Genomic DNA, 17703 nt, shown 5'->3' on the forward strand with positions numbered 1-17703 from the left:
ACAGAGCCTACAAGTCCTGTCCCTGAATTTCTTGCAGACTAGTGCAGAAGCTGACAACCAGTGGTCCTTCTACCACACAGGGAGAGGCTGCTTAATCTATAACCTATTCCAGGCAAAAAAGGAGAAATTTCCTGAAACTGAAAAAACAAAGACCCCCTTCACAACAAGAGAAGCCTTTATAAATTAGTTATCCAAACTTTAAAAAATTTCTTCTCTCTCCGGCACAAACACAGATTCAAATACAATCCACAGAGAGAAAAAAAAAAAAAAAACGTGTGCAATGTGGAGCTCACATTCAGAATGATGTTTCCTGAATGCTCTTTGTAACAAGGTCCAATTCTTCACGTCCTTACATATTCACAGAATTATGTCAAAAGTACCTTAAGAATCAAGGCTGTAAGAAAAAGGTGAAGGAATAGCTTAATGAAAGAAGACAAAACTTTTAGGAGTCAAAAAGAGACTGCTATTGAAATCCCGGGTCTGCAGTAATTGATTAATGGATTATTTAGATTTTCAAAAAAAGAAAGGAAGGGAAGTAGAAATAGATGATAAAAGTTGGGTCTCCCTCTGCTGGGCACAGTGGTGCATGCCTATAATCCCAGTCGCTCAGGAGGCTGAGGCAGGAGGATTGAGAGTTCAAAGCCAGCCTCAGCAATTTATCGAGGTGCTAAGCAACTCAGTCTCTAAATACAATGCAAAATTGGGCTGGGGATGTGGTTCAGTGGTTGAGTGCCCCCACCCCCGTACCTCTCTCCCCCCAAAAAAAGTGGTCTCCCTCATCTTCTTTCTCTTTCCCTTCCTAACTAATTCAGTTCTTGAGCCATATTTGGGGCCAACTAAGATAAACATCTATTCTGGAGTACAACACAGAGAGGGGTGGAGAGCAGGATAAGAGGGCATCTATGCATGGAGCAGCCCTACCTCAGATGTTAGAGCCCAAGTAGATTCTGAAGATAAGATTGGAATTTGAGATATTAACATGAACTCATAATTTCAAGAGAAAAAGGCAAATAAGAGCTAGATACAAAAAGAATTTACAAATAAAATATTCATATGTCTATATATGTTTTATACTCCCTTGCTCTGTCCCCTGAGAGGATTAGGAGCAGCAACTCCCAAATGGCAATAAGTATATCTTGTGATCTAAAACAGCACAGAGATGCACACCTATAATCCCAGAAAGCTAAGGTCCTAAGCAATTTAACAAGACCTTGTCTCAAAGTATAAAAAATTAACAGGGCTAGGGGGGCTGAGGCTGTGGCTCAGCGGTAGAGCGCTCGCCTAGCATGTGCAAGGCGCTGGGTTTGATCCTCAGCACCACATATAAATAAATAAAATAAAGGTATGAAAAAAATCACATCAATCTTTAAAGAAAAAATTAACAGGGCTGGGGATGTAGCTCATGGTAAAGCACCCCTGGGTTCAATCACCAACACCAAAAAATAAATAAGTAACAGGAAAAAGGGAGCCTTAGAGAGAAATGGCTGATTCCAAGACTGGAATAGGTTCTTAAGTATAAGAAGAAGTTGAACATCTTAGAAAGTAGTCAAATCCTTAAAGAATGATGGGATGTGTCAAGAGAATGCAGACATCAGATTACAGAGGCTCCTGCAGGATAAAATATGAGATAATTTATCAAAATAATAATGAAACAACAAGTCCACAGAATAAAACAGGAAACCAAGAATCCAAAGTGGTTAAAGAATTAAAGAATACATTAAAACCTGATGAAGAAATTACATAGTTTAAAAGTGCCTCCTCAGAAATATTTCTTGTCATGAAAGTCAAGGAAAGACTGAGGAACTAATCCGGACTAAAGGAGTCTAGAGAGACATAGCAACCAAATAAATGCAAGATAGTATTGTAGACTGGATTATTTTGCTATAAATTATTGAAACCACTGGTGAAACTTGAATAGGATCTGAGAATTAGATGGTGGTACTGTACCAATTTCTGATTAATAATTAATTTCTCATTTTCATGGTTGTACTGTGGTTGCATAAGAATGTCTTTGTTTATAGGGAACACACACCAAAGTTTTTCAGAGTAATAGAGCACCAACCACATCAGCAACGTATTCTCAAATGGCCCTGGGAAAAAAACAGTAGCAAAATTTCAATAATTTTCTTTAAATTTGAGATTACCTTAAAATAAAAATTTTGAGTCAGGACTATTAGATGGTCCTTCATATAAACTGTCCGTTGCTTCATGTGACCAACATCAAATAAAAGAGCTCATGTTACACAGGAACATGCACTGAGAGTAAAAGACCCAGGGAACCTCAGAGCCCAGGGACTGACAGACCTGGATGTGTCATAATGTAGCAATAAAACTATGGAGGGAAAGGTGAAGGCCCTCAGGAATCACAGGACAAGGAGATAATAGAGACATCTGGTTATGTGGGGGTATTTAGGACCTGAGGTATTTAAAATAATCTGCATTCAGGCAAACTAAAGAAAGGCATCTAAATTGCAGATAAATCATCTGACCTCCATGATAACAAAAGTGAAGAATTTTTTAAACGATTAAGAATATAAGCCTGAAGGAAAGTACTGAGCTTCAAGCTAGAAAGGTTCACTGGTACTAATGGTAAAGGCCTAAGACATTAGGTTTAGATGTCTTTATTTTATTTGCTAGGCAACAGAAAGATATTAAAGGATTTGAAAGCAATATCCTGGTTGCAGGGAAGATTAGAAGAGATTAGAAGCAGGAAGATCAGTTGGGAGATTACTGTAATAAGATTATAAGGGCTGAAATAAAGGCAGAAGAGAAATTGAAAAGAGATCATGAGACACTATCAATTTGACAAGATTTTCTAACTAAACATGTAAAAGAAAGAATAGATAATGATTATTATGAACTGTGAAAATGAAGGATCCTTTAGCAAAATTAAGTTCTACCAGGAAGAAGAGAAAAATGTGTGAAGTTAGTGAACTGAATCAACAAAGTGATCCTTTGTTATCAATAAAATATTCTTCATTATTATCCTACCCACATCTTTGTAAACATCACTTTTATTAAATTCTCCTAAATTACCAGCTTGGAAGTATGATCCATTTCCTTCTAGGACCTTCATTAACATAGTTCTCTATCTTTATCAGCCATAATTACCTCCATAACAAATATTAAAGCTTTTCATTTCCCCCACTATTCTCATGAAAAGTTTCAGCCCAGAGCCTTTTTTCTAGAATCCAACTGGTCCATTTTATCTTTGTTTTCTTCTGTTATCTTTCAGGATGCAGAAATTAAAATATCAGAAGTGGGATACATCTTAACCAGCCCCAGTAGAAACTAGTGTCCCTGGGGAAAGGAGATATGAGGACATCAGAAAAGCTTGCACCTGTATATTATTAAGTAACCTCTCCCTTATTTTAGTAAAAGACATATTCCATACACGCTGGCCCAGCCATCATAACTCATGGTTCCTCTCCTTGAAGATGTCTGCCAAAGGCCCATAAGTTACCTATCTTACCAAAGGATGTGAGGCTGGCCAGAAGGGGCCAGAAAATGGCTCAGGTAAGCTACTGGCATTAGTGAACTAACCTTTCCCTGATTACCTGACAGAATAAAATTTATTGATGTTGAAGAATAAAGCAAGTAACTAATGACTAGCTATCTAAGAGAATCCTAGTATGCCCAACCAACCCACTGAAATTGTGGCCTCAAGATTCAAACTCCATTACCATACAGAATATGAATGTAAGTCAGCTATGCTCCAGATTAAAATCACCTATTTAGAATGAAACAGGGATGTTCACCCTGATTTAGCAGCAGTAAAGACAATGGTGCAAAGGAGTTGGATTTTAGAGATGGAAATGCACCAAAACTGACCTTGAGAGTTTTAGAAATCCCACCATAAATTCAAAGCATCACACAGAAAATATCCTAAAGTCTGGAGTATCAAGTCATAAGAGAATATGCTGTTCTAGCCCGATGGAATATACCAGCCCCTGACACAGAGGAGGCCTTTTTCCTATCTGTGAGAGAAACAGACTCCTTATGGATACAGAAGAGACCTTCTCTGGCAACATGGTGCCCCTTGATTCCTACAGAAGCCAATAGCACCTCTGAAAAGCCCTGCCTCTTATCCATATTCTTCTTTCTGAAGGATGGTTCCTGCCTAGGAGCTGCTAGAACCAAAAAGTAGAATCAAAAAGTAGTCGTTATTTCCTTTTGTGACAAAAATGGCACAAATGTTGGTATGTGTGTAGATGCCATCATCTTGCCGACAAGCTGACAAGGAGAATTCAAACTGATGTTCTCCCTAGAATTTCAATCCATCAAGCCACTAACCCTAGTCCTAGTCTATAGTTCTAAGGTTTTTGTGATGGAAAAGAATAAAGATGAACAGAGAACTCAACCTGAGTAGCATCATCAGACTTGAGAGGGTAGGAGGAGGGAAATGGCTTATTGCAGAGGAGTTGAGTCAATATTTGTGATAAATTACTAAAGCAGATCAAATCAGGATGGCAAAATCCCAGCTGACCAAGAATAGGAGAAATAACTGAGAGCAATGGTTTATGAGAAGCAGAAGACAAAATGGGCCACTAGAACTGTTGCTCGGGTTATAAAATTTATGGTCTTATGATATAGCTGTGGAGAATAAAATTCCTATTAAACTTTTTTTTTTGGTATGTAGAGCCAATATTTCTTTTGAAATACTCCCATCCTATAAATGACCTATGAGACCCTAGAATAAATGAGATGATATTCACAAGGCAAAAATAATTCTGTGGTGCCTTTTACATTCCCACCCTGCTCTCACCTGGATGGTGCTCTTCAGTAAGAACTGCCTCTATATCAGGGGAGTGCCAGTAAATAAGGAGTTTATTTCCCAGAGAAATGCACAGAAATTCATGTACTGAAACTAACAATATCCACATATTTTGGAATAGAGACATGTTTTCAAAGAGGAAATCTGGACTACAATTCCTATACTTCACTTACTAAATGGGTTTAGTAAAATTAGACTACTGAGTAGTGGGAAGAAAATTATGAATGTATCCTGTCTACAGAATGAGAGTTTAGAACAAATGGGCCTTTCATGAACAGAGTCTAGACATTTTAATGATTCTCAAAATATCTGACACATGTAAGCAAAAGGAAAATAGAAATGAGTTTGTAGTTAAAGTTTGTAACTAATTATACTTATAAAAAACTCAAATTCCAAATTTTAATTTTTGTCACAAAAAGTTCATCATTCTCACTACCTGACTTCATAGTGAAGGAAAAAATAATAATCTTTGAAAACGAATACATTTTATTTTAGGACATGAAATTGGAAATGAAAATAACAATATGTCATTTGACACCCACTAATATAACAAACAAAAATGATGAAATCTGGTAACATCAAGAGTTGGTGAAGATGTTGAAAAATAGGAATTTGTATATGTTACAGATAGAATATATAACAGTAATATCATTGTGGTAAACTGAATCATTATTCATAATGTTGACATCTTCCCTGTATTAGCATTATAATCCACATCTTTGCCAAATGATTTTGCACTATCACCCACTACAATGAGCACAGCATATTTCCCTACCCCACATATGTTGACTTGGCTATGTAACTTGCTCTGGCCTCTGCAGTTGAGCCATTTCTAGGCGTGACACACATGAGGTTTTACATATTTTCACCTATGTTCTTTTGCTTCTGCAATGTCCCATAAGAAGAACTTGTCCTGACTAGTTGTTTGTCCAAGAGAATAAGAGAAATGAAGTGGACCTGAACCCAACCTCAATCATATTTGTAGACTGGAACCCAGAATCTGGAGTTTAAAATCCAGTCCAGCTTATCTGATTTGCAATATCCCACAAACTAATAGGGAAAAATAAATACTTATTGCTTTAAACCACTATATTGAAGAATTTTGTTTGTTTGTTTAATGTGACATTACTATAGCAATGCATGACTGATGAGCCATTCTGTAAAGCTATCTGGCAATACCTAATAAAATAGAAGATGTTCATACAGCCCAGAAATGGACATTTCCGTATATGTGCACTAAAGCAGTGATTCTCAGATCTAACAAACACTTTCTTTTATAAACAGATCATTTTAAACACACATTTTTTGTAATTTAACAAACTTAATCATTCTATCCCCACACATTTTTTTCAAAATCAACACAATATCCTAGATACAATATAAAAAAGTAATGAACAGAAAATCATGTGTCATAAGGTCAGGACTAGGATGAGGTATACAAGGTGCTTATGGTGCAAAATTTAAGCACTGAAATTGAACTTGCAGGACCCTAAAAGTCTCTCCTTAAATTTTGTAGCAAGGCAACCTCACTTGTCTTACTTCATCCTGGCCCTAATTAAAACAATTTAATTGTATTAAAAATACAAATTCTTCCAGGAGCAGTGGCGCACACCTGTAATTCCAGTGCTCGGGAGGCTAAGGCAGGAGGATTTCAAGTTCAAAGCCAGCCTCAGCAACGGGAAGGTGCTGAGCAACTCAGTGAGACCTTGTCTCTAAATAAAATACAAAATAGGGCTAGGGATATGGTTCACTGGTTGAGTGTCCCTGAGTTCAATCTCTGGTACTCCCCCCCTCAAAAAAATGCAAATACTTTTGTGACTTTATGAAGTAGACATATATTTGTACCCATGAGTCACCATGAATGCAAACCCTACAAATGCAGACTGATACAGGTGTATTAGAGACTCAGATACTATGAATGGTATAGCTTGTGAAGTCATGAGTTTCCAAAATGGTAAATTCTCAGTAAAGTTCTGGACAAAGTAAAGTCTTCCCTAAACTAGCATGATGGTTTTAATTCATAAAAACAACAGCATACCCCAAAAACATACCAAAATTGATGAAGATTCTCTACCCATGAGGAGGGTGAAAGCTGAATATAAAAACAAACAATAACCACACCATATATAAAAACAGACCTCTGGCCCACAACCTGCAACAATCAGTCTAGAAGGCCAAACCACAATGCTATGAATTGAATGTTGTTTCTCCCCCAGATTCATACATTGAAATCTAAGCTCCAGTGTGATCATATTTAGAAGTGAGGGACTCCAGGAAGCAGGCCTTCACCAGACACCAGATCTGCCAGCACATGATCTTGGACTTGCCAACTTCTGGAACTGACTAATAAATGTATGTCAAACCCCCCCAATCTGGAGCTGTGCATGGTGGCACACTCCTGTAATCCAGCAGCTCAGGAGGCTGAGACAGGAAGATTGTGAGTTCAAACCCAGCCTCAACAAAGGAGGTGCAGAGCAACTCAGTGAGACCCTGTCTCTTAATAAAATATAAAATAGGGCTGAGGATGTGGCTCAGTGGTTGAGTACTACTGAGTTCAATCCTCAGTACAAAAAAAAAAAAAAAACCAAACAAACTACCTAAATTATTAGAGCAGCCTGATCTGACTAAGTACACAACTTTTGTATTAATCAATACCTCTGTGGTATTCCTCCCAAAGACCAACAGTTCCAGAAAAATATCAAAAAAAAAATCTCAACTAAGGGACAGTCTACAGATATCTTGACCAGTATACCAGTCAAGGTCATTAAAATCAGAGAAAGTACTGAAAGCTGCCACAGCCAAGAGGAGTCTAAGGAGACAAGACTATTATATTAAGTGTAATGTGGTATTTTAGAATAATAAAAGGACATTAGATAAAAATTAAGAAAATCTGAATAAAGTATGAGCTTCAGTTAATAATAATGTACAAATATTTGTTCGTTAATTGTAACAACAATACCATATGGTAAGTGCCATCTTACATACCACATAAGATGTTAATAAGGGAGTATAAAGTACATGAAAACAGAAAACATATTACTGCCATAATTTTCTCTGCAAATATGAAAGTGTTACAAAAATATAGCTTAATTTTAAAAGGAGAAAACATTTATATGAAAAGTTTATTAAAGTTATTATAAAGTTAACATACTTTAAATATTGGTTGTGTGCTACCTGGTTATTATTATTTCCTATCCTTTTTGTGCAGTATGTGGTGCTAGAGATTAAACCCAACAGCACTTATCACTGAGCTACACTCACAGTCCTTTTAGTATTTTATTTTTGAGACAGGGTTTCATTAAGTTACCCAGGCCAGCCTCCAACTTGTAAGCCTTCTACCTCAGAACTCCCAAGTTGCAGGAATTAGAGGCATGTGCCACCACACCCAGCTCCAATCCTTTTCTATATAAGTAATGGATTAGAGTTTCAATTATTATTTATCTTGAAAAATGAATTCCAACTTAAGACCAACAGATTATACCTTTTCTTCCTTTTCTACCCTCCTGTCAAACACATGGCAGTTTTTTGAAGGCATCAAGGGTTTTCACATTCCCACATTCACCAATAGCCTGGGAATTTCTACAGCGCAATGCAACTCAATAACTACCACCGTAAATTTAAACCTTTCTCTCATCTCCTTCTTTAGTACTGTTTGAGTCCTTTTTGCTCTACACATTATATTTTGGACTAGAGTTGGCGGTGTATTTTTCCTCTTTCCTTTTATGCTAAATACCTAAAAATACTGAGGACAGAGACCATGTCTTGGTCATCATTCCACTCCTCCACATCCACATCAAGTACTATGACTTGCTAATAGTATAACTCAATGAATTTATTAGCTGATGGTAAGAGACTAGAAATGCAACATAAAAAGTCCTTTTCTACAGTACAAAAAATCAATAAAACAAGGTTTGTGAAGAGATTAGTGATTTGGCTTTGAAATGACCCTGAGGTTTAACAAGTTTCAGAAAAATCATGACAGTAGGCACAGAGTATAAAGAGATAAGCAGTCAAGTTAGAAAATATAATAAAAACTTCCTCATTCTGACCAGAAATGGAGCTCCTGCTGCCTCACGTCTTATACTTCTCAAAATTGAAGGAAAATAAAAAATATACAGAGGAAAAATAAGTAAGCAAGTATGAAAAAGGAGAACAGAAGCATTTTTTTGTTTCTTTTAATTGATTTTTTAAAAAATAAATGACGGAATGCATTACAATTCTTATTACACATATACAGCAAAATTTTTCATATCTCTGGTTATATATAAAGTATGTTGACACCAATTTGTGTCTTCATACATGTACTTTGAATAATGATGTCTATCACATTGCACCATCCTTGCTAACCCCCTGCCCCCTCTCTTTCCCTCCCACCCTCTGCCCTATCTAGAATTCATCTATTCCCCCCATGCTCCCCCTCCCTCCCCCATTATGAGTCAGCCTCCTTATATCAGAGAAAACATTCGGCATTTGTTTTTGGGGGATTGGCTAACTTCACTTAGCATTATCTTCTCCAACGCCATCCATTTACCTACAAATGTCATGATTTTATTCTCTTTTATTGCTGAGTAAAATTCCATTGTGTATAAATGCCACATTTTTTTTATCCATTCATCCACTGAAGGGCATCTAGGTTGGCTCCACAGTTTAGCTATTGTGAATTGTGTTGCTATAAACATTGATGTGGCTATGTCCCTGTAGTATGCTGTTTTTAAGTCTTTTGGGTATAGACCAAGGAGAGGGTAACTGGGTCAAATGGTGGTTCCATTCCCAGATTTCCAAGGGATCTCCATACTGCTTTTCATATTGGCTGCTGCACAAATTTGTAGTCCCACCATCAATGTACACCAGAGTGTACCTTTTTCCTCACATCCTCACCAACACTTATTGTTGTTTGTCTTCATAATAGCTGCCATTCTGACTGGAATGAGATGATATCTTAGAGTAGTTTTTTTTTTTTTTTTTAGTTGTTGAACCTTTATTTTATTTATTTGTGTGTAGTGCTGAGAATCGAACCCAGTGCCTCACGCATGCTAGGCAAGTGCGTTACCACTGAGCCATAATCGCAGCCCCTTAAAGTAGTTTTGATTTGCATTTCTCTAATTGCTATAGATGATGAACACCAGAGATTCTGCGTTTAATAGAAGAAGTTTAATCTTCATCATGTGGGATTAGGCTCCAACTTCCTTAATAAGATTCCTATAGCACAAGAATTAAAATCAAGATTCAATAAATGGGATGGAGTCAAACTAAAAAGTTTCTTCTCAGCAAAAGAAACAATCTGTGAGGTGAATAAAGAGCCTACATTCTGGGAGCAAATTTTTACCCCTCACACATCAGAGCACTAATCTCTAGGGTATATAAAGAAGTCAATAAACAAAGTACCAAAACAACAAATAACCCAATGAACAAATGGGCCAAGGACTTGAACAGACACATCTCAGAAGAGGATATACAATCAATCGACAAATATATGAACAGAAGTATTTTTGAAAAACTATCAATCTAGAAACTAACTCAAGAGAAACAGCTGATTGGGTCATAGAACAAAGTTGGGATTACAGAATCAGCAGCAATAGAGGGCTATAACTAAATATCTTCAATGTGCTGAGCATGCAGATGATCACTGGGGCCTTGCTCCTCTTTCTCAGTCTTCATAACAATTCTATGAGATGCTTACTATTACTATAAACAAGGTAACTAGTATTAAGATCATAAAACTCATAAATGAGCCCTCACTGACCTTGTGCTAAAATGTGGTAAGGGCACCATCAATTTCATTACAGATAAGTTTATTTATTTATTTATTTGGTAAGTGGATTGAACCTAGTATTGCTTTACCACTAAGCCACATCCACAGCCCTTTTTATATTTTATTTTGAGACAGGGTCTCACTAAGTTGTTTAAGGCCTCACTAAATTGCTGAGGCTGATACCAAATTTGTGATAATCCTGCCGCAGCTTCTTGAGTTGCTGGGATTACAGGTGTGCTCCACCATGCCCAGCTAGGTCATAATTTTAAAGTGGAAAGTCTGGATATAATTAGCAGAAAGACCCAATGGGACTTGACCAGCTGGGCCTGCAGTCCTGGCCTGCCCCCAGGACAATGACTTATACAGACTCCCTGAAGACATTCTTTCATGTCCCAACAGCTGCAATCAGTGGGAAGAGGAGACAGAGGTCCTAAACACCAGGAGCCTGAAGTGACAGTAGTGCAGCTGGAACACTTACACGGAAGGTGAGCATCAGGGACCACCATTGGGGTAGGCAAGTGCTGCTGGGGTCCTCCAGAATGGACTCAGAATTGTAATTATGTATTCATATTTATAGTCCTACTCTCTAGGCAAATATAGCCTGAGAAATCCAGACTGAGTTGCTTTGTCATTAGTGGGTGAAAAAAAAAAAAGAAAGATAGAAATTCTTAAAGTGAATCGTTTGATATTTTACAATACTTTATGCCATTCACCATAGGTGGTTTAATTTCCTAACATCTATCTTATTTATAAAAGTAACATATGATGCATTCATTGTTGTTGATTTGAGAATTGTATGATCATGTTTTGAAAACATTACTATATCCTTCTGTAACAAATCTAGGACAAGGACTCACAGGCACACCATGCTGCTGCAAGAAGCAATAGTTACTTGTTCTCCAGGGGCTCTAAGAAAAGGACGAAAGCAATGTGCCAGGACTAGGAGAGAACTGTTTTCATTTAATACAAGGTGGAAACATCATTTCATAGACAATTGGGCTTCCTGCCTATGAGGCTATCTGAACTTTGCCTAAACTAATTAAAACCTCCAATAAATAAATTGATTTGAAAGGACTGACACTATTTACCTGCAATTTTCAATCTTCTGACTGGCTAATCAATGCTAAAAAGAGATTTCCATAAAGCCAACTATCAAAAGTATTCATATATGTTTTAATGAAGCATGTTACAGAAATCATAAATGGCTGCAACAAAAAAGCATAATTCCCCAGGTGTGGTGGCGCACACCTGGAATCCCAGCAGCTGGGAAGGATGAGGCAGGAAGATCATGAGTTCAAAGCCGGCCTCAGCAAAAGCAAGGCACTAAGCAACTCAGTGAGGCCCTGTCTCTAAATAAAATACAAAATAGGGATGGGGATGTGGCTCAGTGGTGAGTGCCCCTGAGTTCAATCCCCAGTCCCCACCACCACCAAAAAAAGCATAATTCACTAAAAAGGTACTGTCATAATGTTTATATAATTTTATATATTATTTTACTTTTGCAGGTGCTACAAACAAGACTTTTAAAGGACTTTATATTTTACTTCTAAAAGCTTTTTATTTTTTCTAATTTTTTTTAGGTGCTAGGCATCAAATGCAGGGCCTCATGCATGCTAAACAAGTATACTTCCACTGAGCCCCCATATTTTACATGTAAATCATATTTATACCTAGAAATTGAGCTGGGCATTAAACCATGGATGCCCTTAATATTCAAGAAATAGTAGGGAAAAAGCCCTGGCTTATGACCACTGATACACAACTTCTTTCCCCTACTAATCACTATACTTAAAGACATCATTTAAGTTTTCTCTTTGGACTGAGCAATAATAAATCTTTATTTTCTCTTAACAGCTCACCAGTCCACGAAAGCTTTGAATTTAGATCTCCAGTCCAAACAGCATGTTTTATCTCTTTACTCTTCTCTATCACATTTATTCACATGGCAAAACTAAAAATGCTCACTTTTAAGAATCATAGATCCTTTAACTGTTCTTTAAAAGCTTACAGAAATTGTTATATTATTTTCTGTAGTAAGCAATAAAAAATAGATCAATGTAAAACCCAACTATTTATAGGAATACTTTTATAATCCAAACTAATTAATGTCTACAAATATTTTCTCAAACTTCATTGATGTTATGTTGTCATCCAGTCTGGGCTTTCCCTCTAAAAATAGAATCTGTTCAAATAATGTAAGAGCGAGAAAAAGTTTTTCTTAGGATGGTGACTTTATAATTGATTAGATTTGTCATAAGATTTGTAAAGATACATTTTAGATTTATTTTATAATAATGCATACATAACTTCCAGTTTAGGGGAAAATAATTGAGAAGCTAGTTTCTAATGTTTAAAATTCCACTTTTGCCTCTTACACTTCATATCTCAAATATAAGGGTACAACTTACAACATCCCTTCCTCAAAGAGTCATTACAAACAAACATTTCTGCAACATATGTAAGAAAAAAATTTCTCTCTGAAACATAATGTCAACTTTGAGCCTGAACTTAAGAAAAGTATAATTTGTTTAGTATTGTTTAAAATAAAAGATGTCAATGAGGATAATTCTACACATACAATAAATACACACATAACACACACACACACACACACACACACACATACACATATACATACACACATCCACACCAACCCCAGCCCTCAGGAAAAGTGCAAACCAGGTCATACCAATTCTTACTATGTAACATTTTACAAATCTAAATAGACGTCATAGAAAAAGAACCAATTGAGTCAAGTGGATGTAATAAATTGCAAAACACCCCAACAGCATTATTTTATTTGTTCTATTAGAAATATTCAATAAACAGCACCTATCAAATAAAAGAAAAAGATGAATTTTGAAAGGAGAGTAAAATTTCATATTCCCAAAGCAAGTAAGTTTACCAAAGGAAGGAACTGTATGAACTTTGCTTGTGTCTATTTACTAATAAAATACTGACTTTGTAGCTACACCAAATACCTCTAAAGAACAAAGCTCCAGACTCAAACTGCTTTATGTGTAAAAATTACTTCATTTTTAAAGACTATTTTATTCCTCAAAGTATTTCTACTGTTTCTGCTATTTTAAATTGTTAAGCTTTTTTTTTTTTTTAAATAGCAAAACAAATAGGCCTTGTTCCCTGACCTAAACATTCCTTTAAAGTCTTTAACTCTTCACAGGCTTACTCAAAACTTCTAAAAAGATGGATACTTACCCAGAGCTTTTACAAGATTTGGAGATCAACTTCAGAAACAAAGTTAGAGTTCTCCACAGAGTAAGAGTATAACTAGCACAATTCCAGTTTCCTAAAATTCAGAGGGCAAAAATAAATGTTGCCTTATTTTGCACCAAAATTACACAGTGATTCCTCTAGCTACAGCCATGGCTAGCAAAACATTGCTGGAACTACTGGGCCTCCTCACTTTCTTATTTTAGCTCAGTACGTAGTGCAGGAATGCCTACTATATTTAAATGATGGGTAAGAGGAACACATGAGCAACTGTCCTGCTCCACTGTAACATCAAAAACACTTCATTACATATTTTCTCTCTTCTGGAAGATGCAAAACCCCTTATAGACATCTTCACAATGACATTTCAAGTACAGTAAGGATGTGTACCAATAGACATTCAGTAGTGTGGTTCCAATCAATAACCCATTGTCCTGACTATTGAAATCTGAGAAAGTATATCCAGCATAAGAGATACCATTATCTATTTTAACCTGTCATTTCACTGTGAGATGCAAGCCTATAGAATACAAGAGTTTAAGGAAATAAGCTACCAGGGTGCCTTGGATTTATATAGCATTTTGCAGTCTTAAAAGCACTTTCTCATTCATTTAACCATCTTCTATGAAGCTACATTCTAATCAAAAGACCAATTCTCTCACCAAGCTGGAAGGCAACATACAAACATTCAAATGATGCCTAAGCATGTGCTTATGGCTGTTTAAGTTGTGGTATTTGTGCATTTGCACACTGTCAATTCCATTTTAGACCCACATCTGGGCAACCACTGAGCTACTGTGACCCATCTCTCCAGTCATGTTTACACCACACCATCCCTTCATCCCCTTAGTGTTTTCTCCATTAGTTGCTTCTCTGGCAATCACCTCTTCTGAACACAGAGGAATGCTCTTTCTTTTTATCCCTTATTATTGAACATTTGCCCAATCACCTCAGGAGAATCCTCTTGAGTTTTAGTTGTCAAACAAATGATAATAGTGCTGAGTATTAACAATATCCCTGTGAACTAAGAGGAAGGAGAAACTTAGGTGGTGAAGTGAAACAAGTAATGGACCACTAGTGCCATCTATCTTGGAAAGCCTCGGGTATTTCCAGTCTGAGCTGTGTGCCATCTTGTCATGTATTGCCACTGGGCAACAACATTTGATAGAAATACAAAGATGAGAAAGTTACAATCCTTGCTCTCTAGCTCTTCAGAGTATACTAAGGAAATCTTCCCTTCTAAAGGCACTGTAAAAGTCTCCACCAAGAGACTCCACCAAGTTCTCATCCTCATTTACAAATTAAGCTGCTTTCACACTGAAATACTTCCCCCCACCCTACTGAAATACTTTTAATGTGTTTATTTGTATTGTTAGGACAACTAGTATTATAACAGTACTCATATTTTTTGCATGTGGAGTTAAACAATTTTTTTTACTTTATTTATTTCTTTATGTGATGCTGAGGATTGAATCCAGTGCCTCTCATATGCTAGGTGAGCGCTCTACCACTGAACCACAACCCCAGCCCCTCATTTTGTTTTGAACAATTTTTATTCCACACATACAAAAAAGAATATCAGCTATATTAAGGATATTAACAGATTTTTGTGAGCAATTCCAAGGAGTCTATGGATCAATGATAAAGCAGGCAGCACAGTGCCTGACTCATAAAGGTTAATTCCTCATCCCTCCCTAGTTCCAATCAACAGTTTACACTCAATTTATTTATTTATTTATTTATTTATTTTTAATTTTATTTTGGTGGTGGTACTAGAGATTGAACTGAGGACCTCATGCATGTCAGGCCACATCCCCAACCCCAAACTTGTTTCTAAGATGTGACTTCTATGTACAGTCCTTGTTCTAAGGAAACAAAATACATCTGGAGACATCAGCAAACAAGACAACATATTAGAAGACACTAACTGTTCAACATGGAAAACAAGTACAGAAACTTGGAAGAATATAACTGACATAAGATTGTGTATCCAAATAATAACTGACAGTACTAATAGAGCTATAGTTTATTTTTCTTAATAAACAAAAAATATTTTGTAAAGAAATATTTCAGGAGAGGGGACCCAACATGGCGGCCAGCGAGGAGGCAGCACTTTCAATGCCTCCGCAGTAATGGGACCAGAGAGACCCATTAATATACCTACATGGGAAACTTCTAGCAAAATTCCGCTGAAAGGAGACCTGCCGGGAATTACATCAAATAAATTTATAGGAGTAAACAGTAACTCAGCAGTCAAACAGAACAAGAAGCAACATGAGCAGTATGAAAAAGCAAGGAAGAAAAGGAGTACAAACAATGCAGGACAGCCTAAATATTCAGGAGGATATAGAGTCGTCAGAAAAATGGTCATATAAAGAACTCAAGGAACACCTTAGACAGATGGAATGGAACCTTAAAGAGGATACAAGACAGCAAATTCAAGCAGCGAAAGAACACATTGAGAATGAATTACATAAACAGATAAAAGAAGAAGTTAAGCATCTTTATCAGGAGATAGAGATTATAAAAAATAATCAAACAATAATCTTAGAAATGAAGGAAATTATAAACCAAATTAAAATCTCAAATAAGAGTATCACTAATAGAGTGGAGCAAGTAGAAGCCAGAATGTCAGATAATGAAGACAAAATATATCATCTTGAAAAGAGTCTAGCCAACTCAGATAGGCTGGTTAAAAATCACGAGAGAAACATCCAAGAGATATGTGATAACATAAAAAAACCAAATTTAAGAGTCATCGGGATAGAGGAAGGGATAGAGATTCAAACCAAGGGAATGAGTAACCTACTAAATGAAATAATTACAGAAAACTTTCCAGAAATAAAAAAGGAAACAGATATACAAATTGTAAATGCATACAGGACACCGAGCATACAAAATCACAGTAGACCAACGCCAAGACACATTGTTATGAAGATATCCAATATACAGAACAAAGAGAAAATATTAAAAGCTACAAGAGAAAGGAGGCAGATTACATTCAGGGGTAAACCAATAAGGTTAACAACGGATTTTTCATCACAGATGCTGAAAGTGAGAAGATCCTGGAACAACGTATTTCAAACACTGAAAGACAATGGATGCCAACCAAGAATTCTGTATCCAGCAAAATTAAGCTTTAGGTACAACAACGAAATAAAAATCTTTCACAATAAACAAAAGCATATCAATGGATGAAATTGAAGAAGCATCAAAAGACTACCAACCAAGAAAAGCCCAGGACCGGATGGGTATACAGCAGAGTTTTACAAAACCTTTAAAGAGGAACTAACACCAATACTTTTCAAGTTATTTCAGGAAATAGAAAAAGAGGGAGCTTTTCCAAATTCATTCTATGAGGCCAACATCACATTGATTCCGAAACCAGACAAAGACACCTCAAAGAAAGAAAACTACAGACCAATATCTCTGATGAACCTAGATGCAAAAATCCTCAATAAAATTCTGGCGAATCGGATACAAAGGCACATCAAAAAAATTGTGCACCATGATCAAGTAGGATTCATCCCTGGGATGCAAGGATGGTTCAATATACGGAAATCAATAAATGTTATTCACCACATCAATAGACTTAAAGATAAGAACCGTATGATCATCTCGATAGACACAGAAAAAGCATTCAACAAAGTACAGCATCCCTTTATGTTCAAAACATTAGAAAAACTAGGGATAACAGGAACTTACCTTGACATTATAAAAGCTATCTATGCTAAACCTCAGGCTAGCATCATTCTGAATGGAGAAAAATTGAATGCATTCCCTCTAAAATCTGGAACAAGACAGGGATGCCCTCTATCACCACTTCTATTCAATATAGTTCTCGAAACACTGGCCAGAGCAATTAGACAAACGAAAGAAATTAAAGGCATAAAAATTGGAAAAGAAGAACTTAAATTATCACTATTTGCAGATGACATGATTCTAT

The 17703-nt window shown here is 36.4% G+C and overlaps 1 protein-coding gene across 8 annotated transcripts in view; it reads right to left on the reverse strand.

Annotated features, from left to right (window-relative positions):
- The window catches only part of ST7 (suppression of tumorigenicity 7), a 279293-nt gene that overhangs the window by 252135 nt on the left and 9455 nt on the right, over window positions 1-17703 (reverse strand). The window contains exon 2 of one of the 8 annotated variants that reach the window (XM_081286857.1): window positions 13743-13833. The exons of 6 other annotated variants lie outside the window; for them this stretch is intronic. In XM_081286857.1, the coding sequence (XP_081142983.1) occupies window positions 13743-13833 (91 nt within the window). Of the gene's footprint in view, window positions 1-13742; window positions 13936-17703 lie in introns of those variants that run through there. One more of the 8 variants, XM_081286864.1, reaches the window with a different exon arrangement.

The sequence above is a fragment of the Spermophilus citellus genome (genome assembly GCF_964194105.1).
Source record: "Spermophilus citellus genome assembly, chromosome: 3".
NCBI lineage: Eukaryota > Metazoa > Chordata > Mammalia > Rodentia > Sciuridae > Spermophilus > Spermophilus citellus.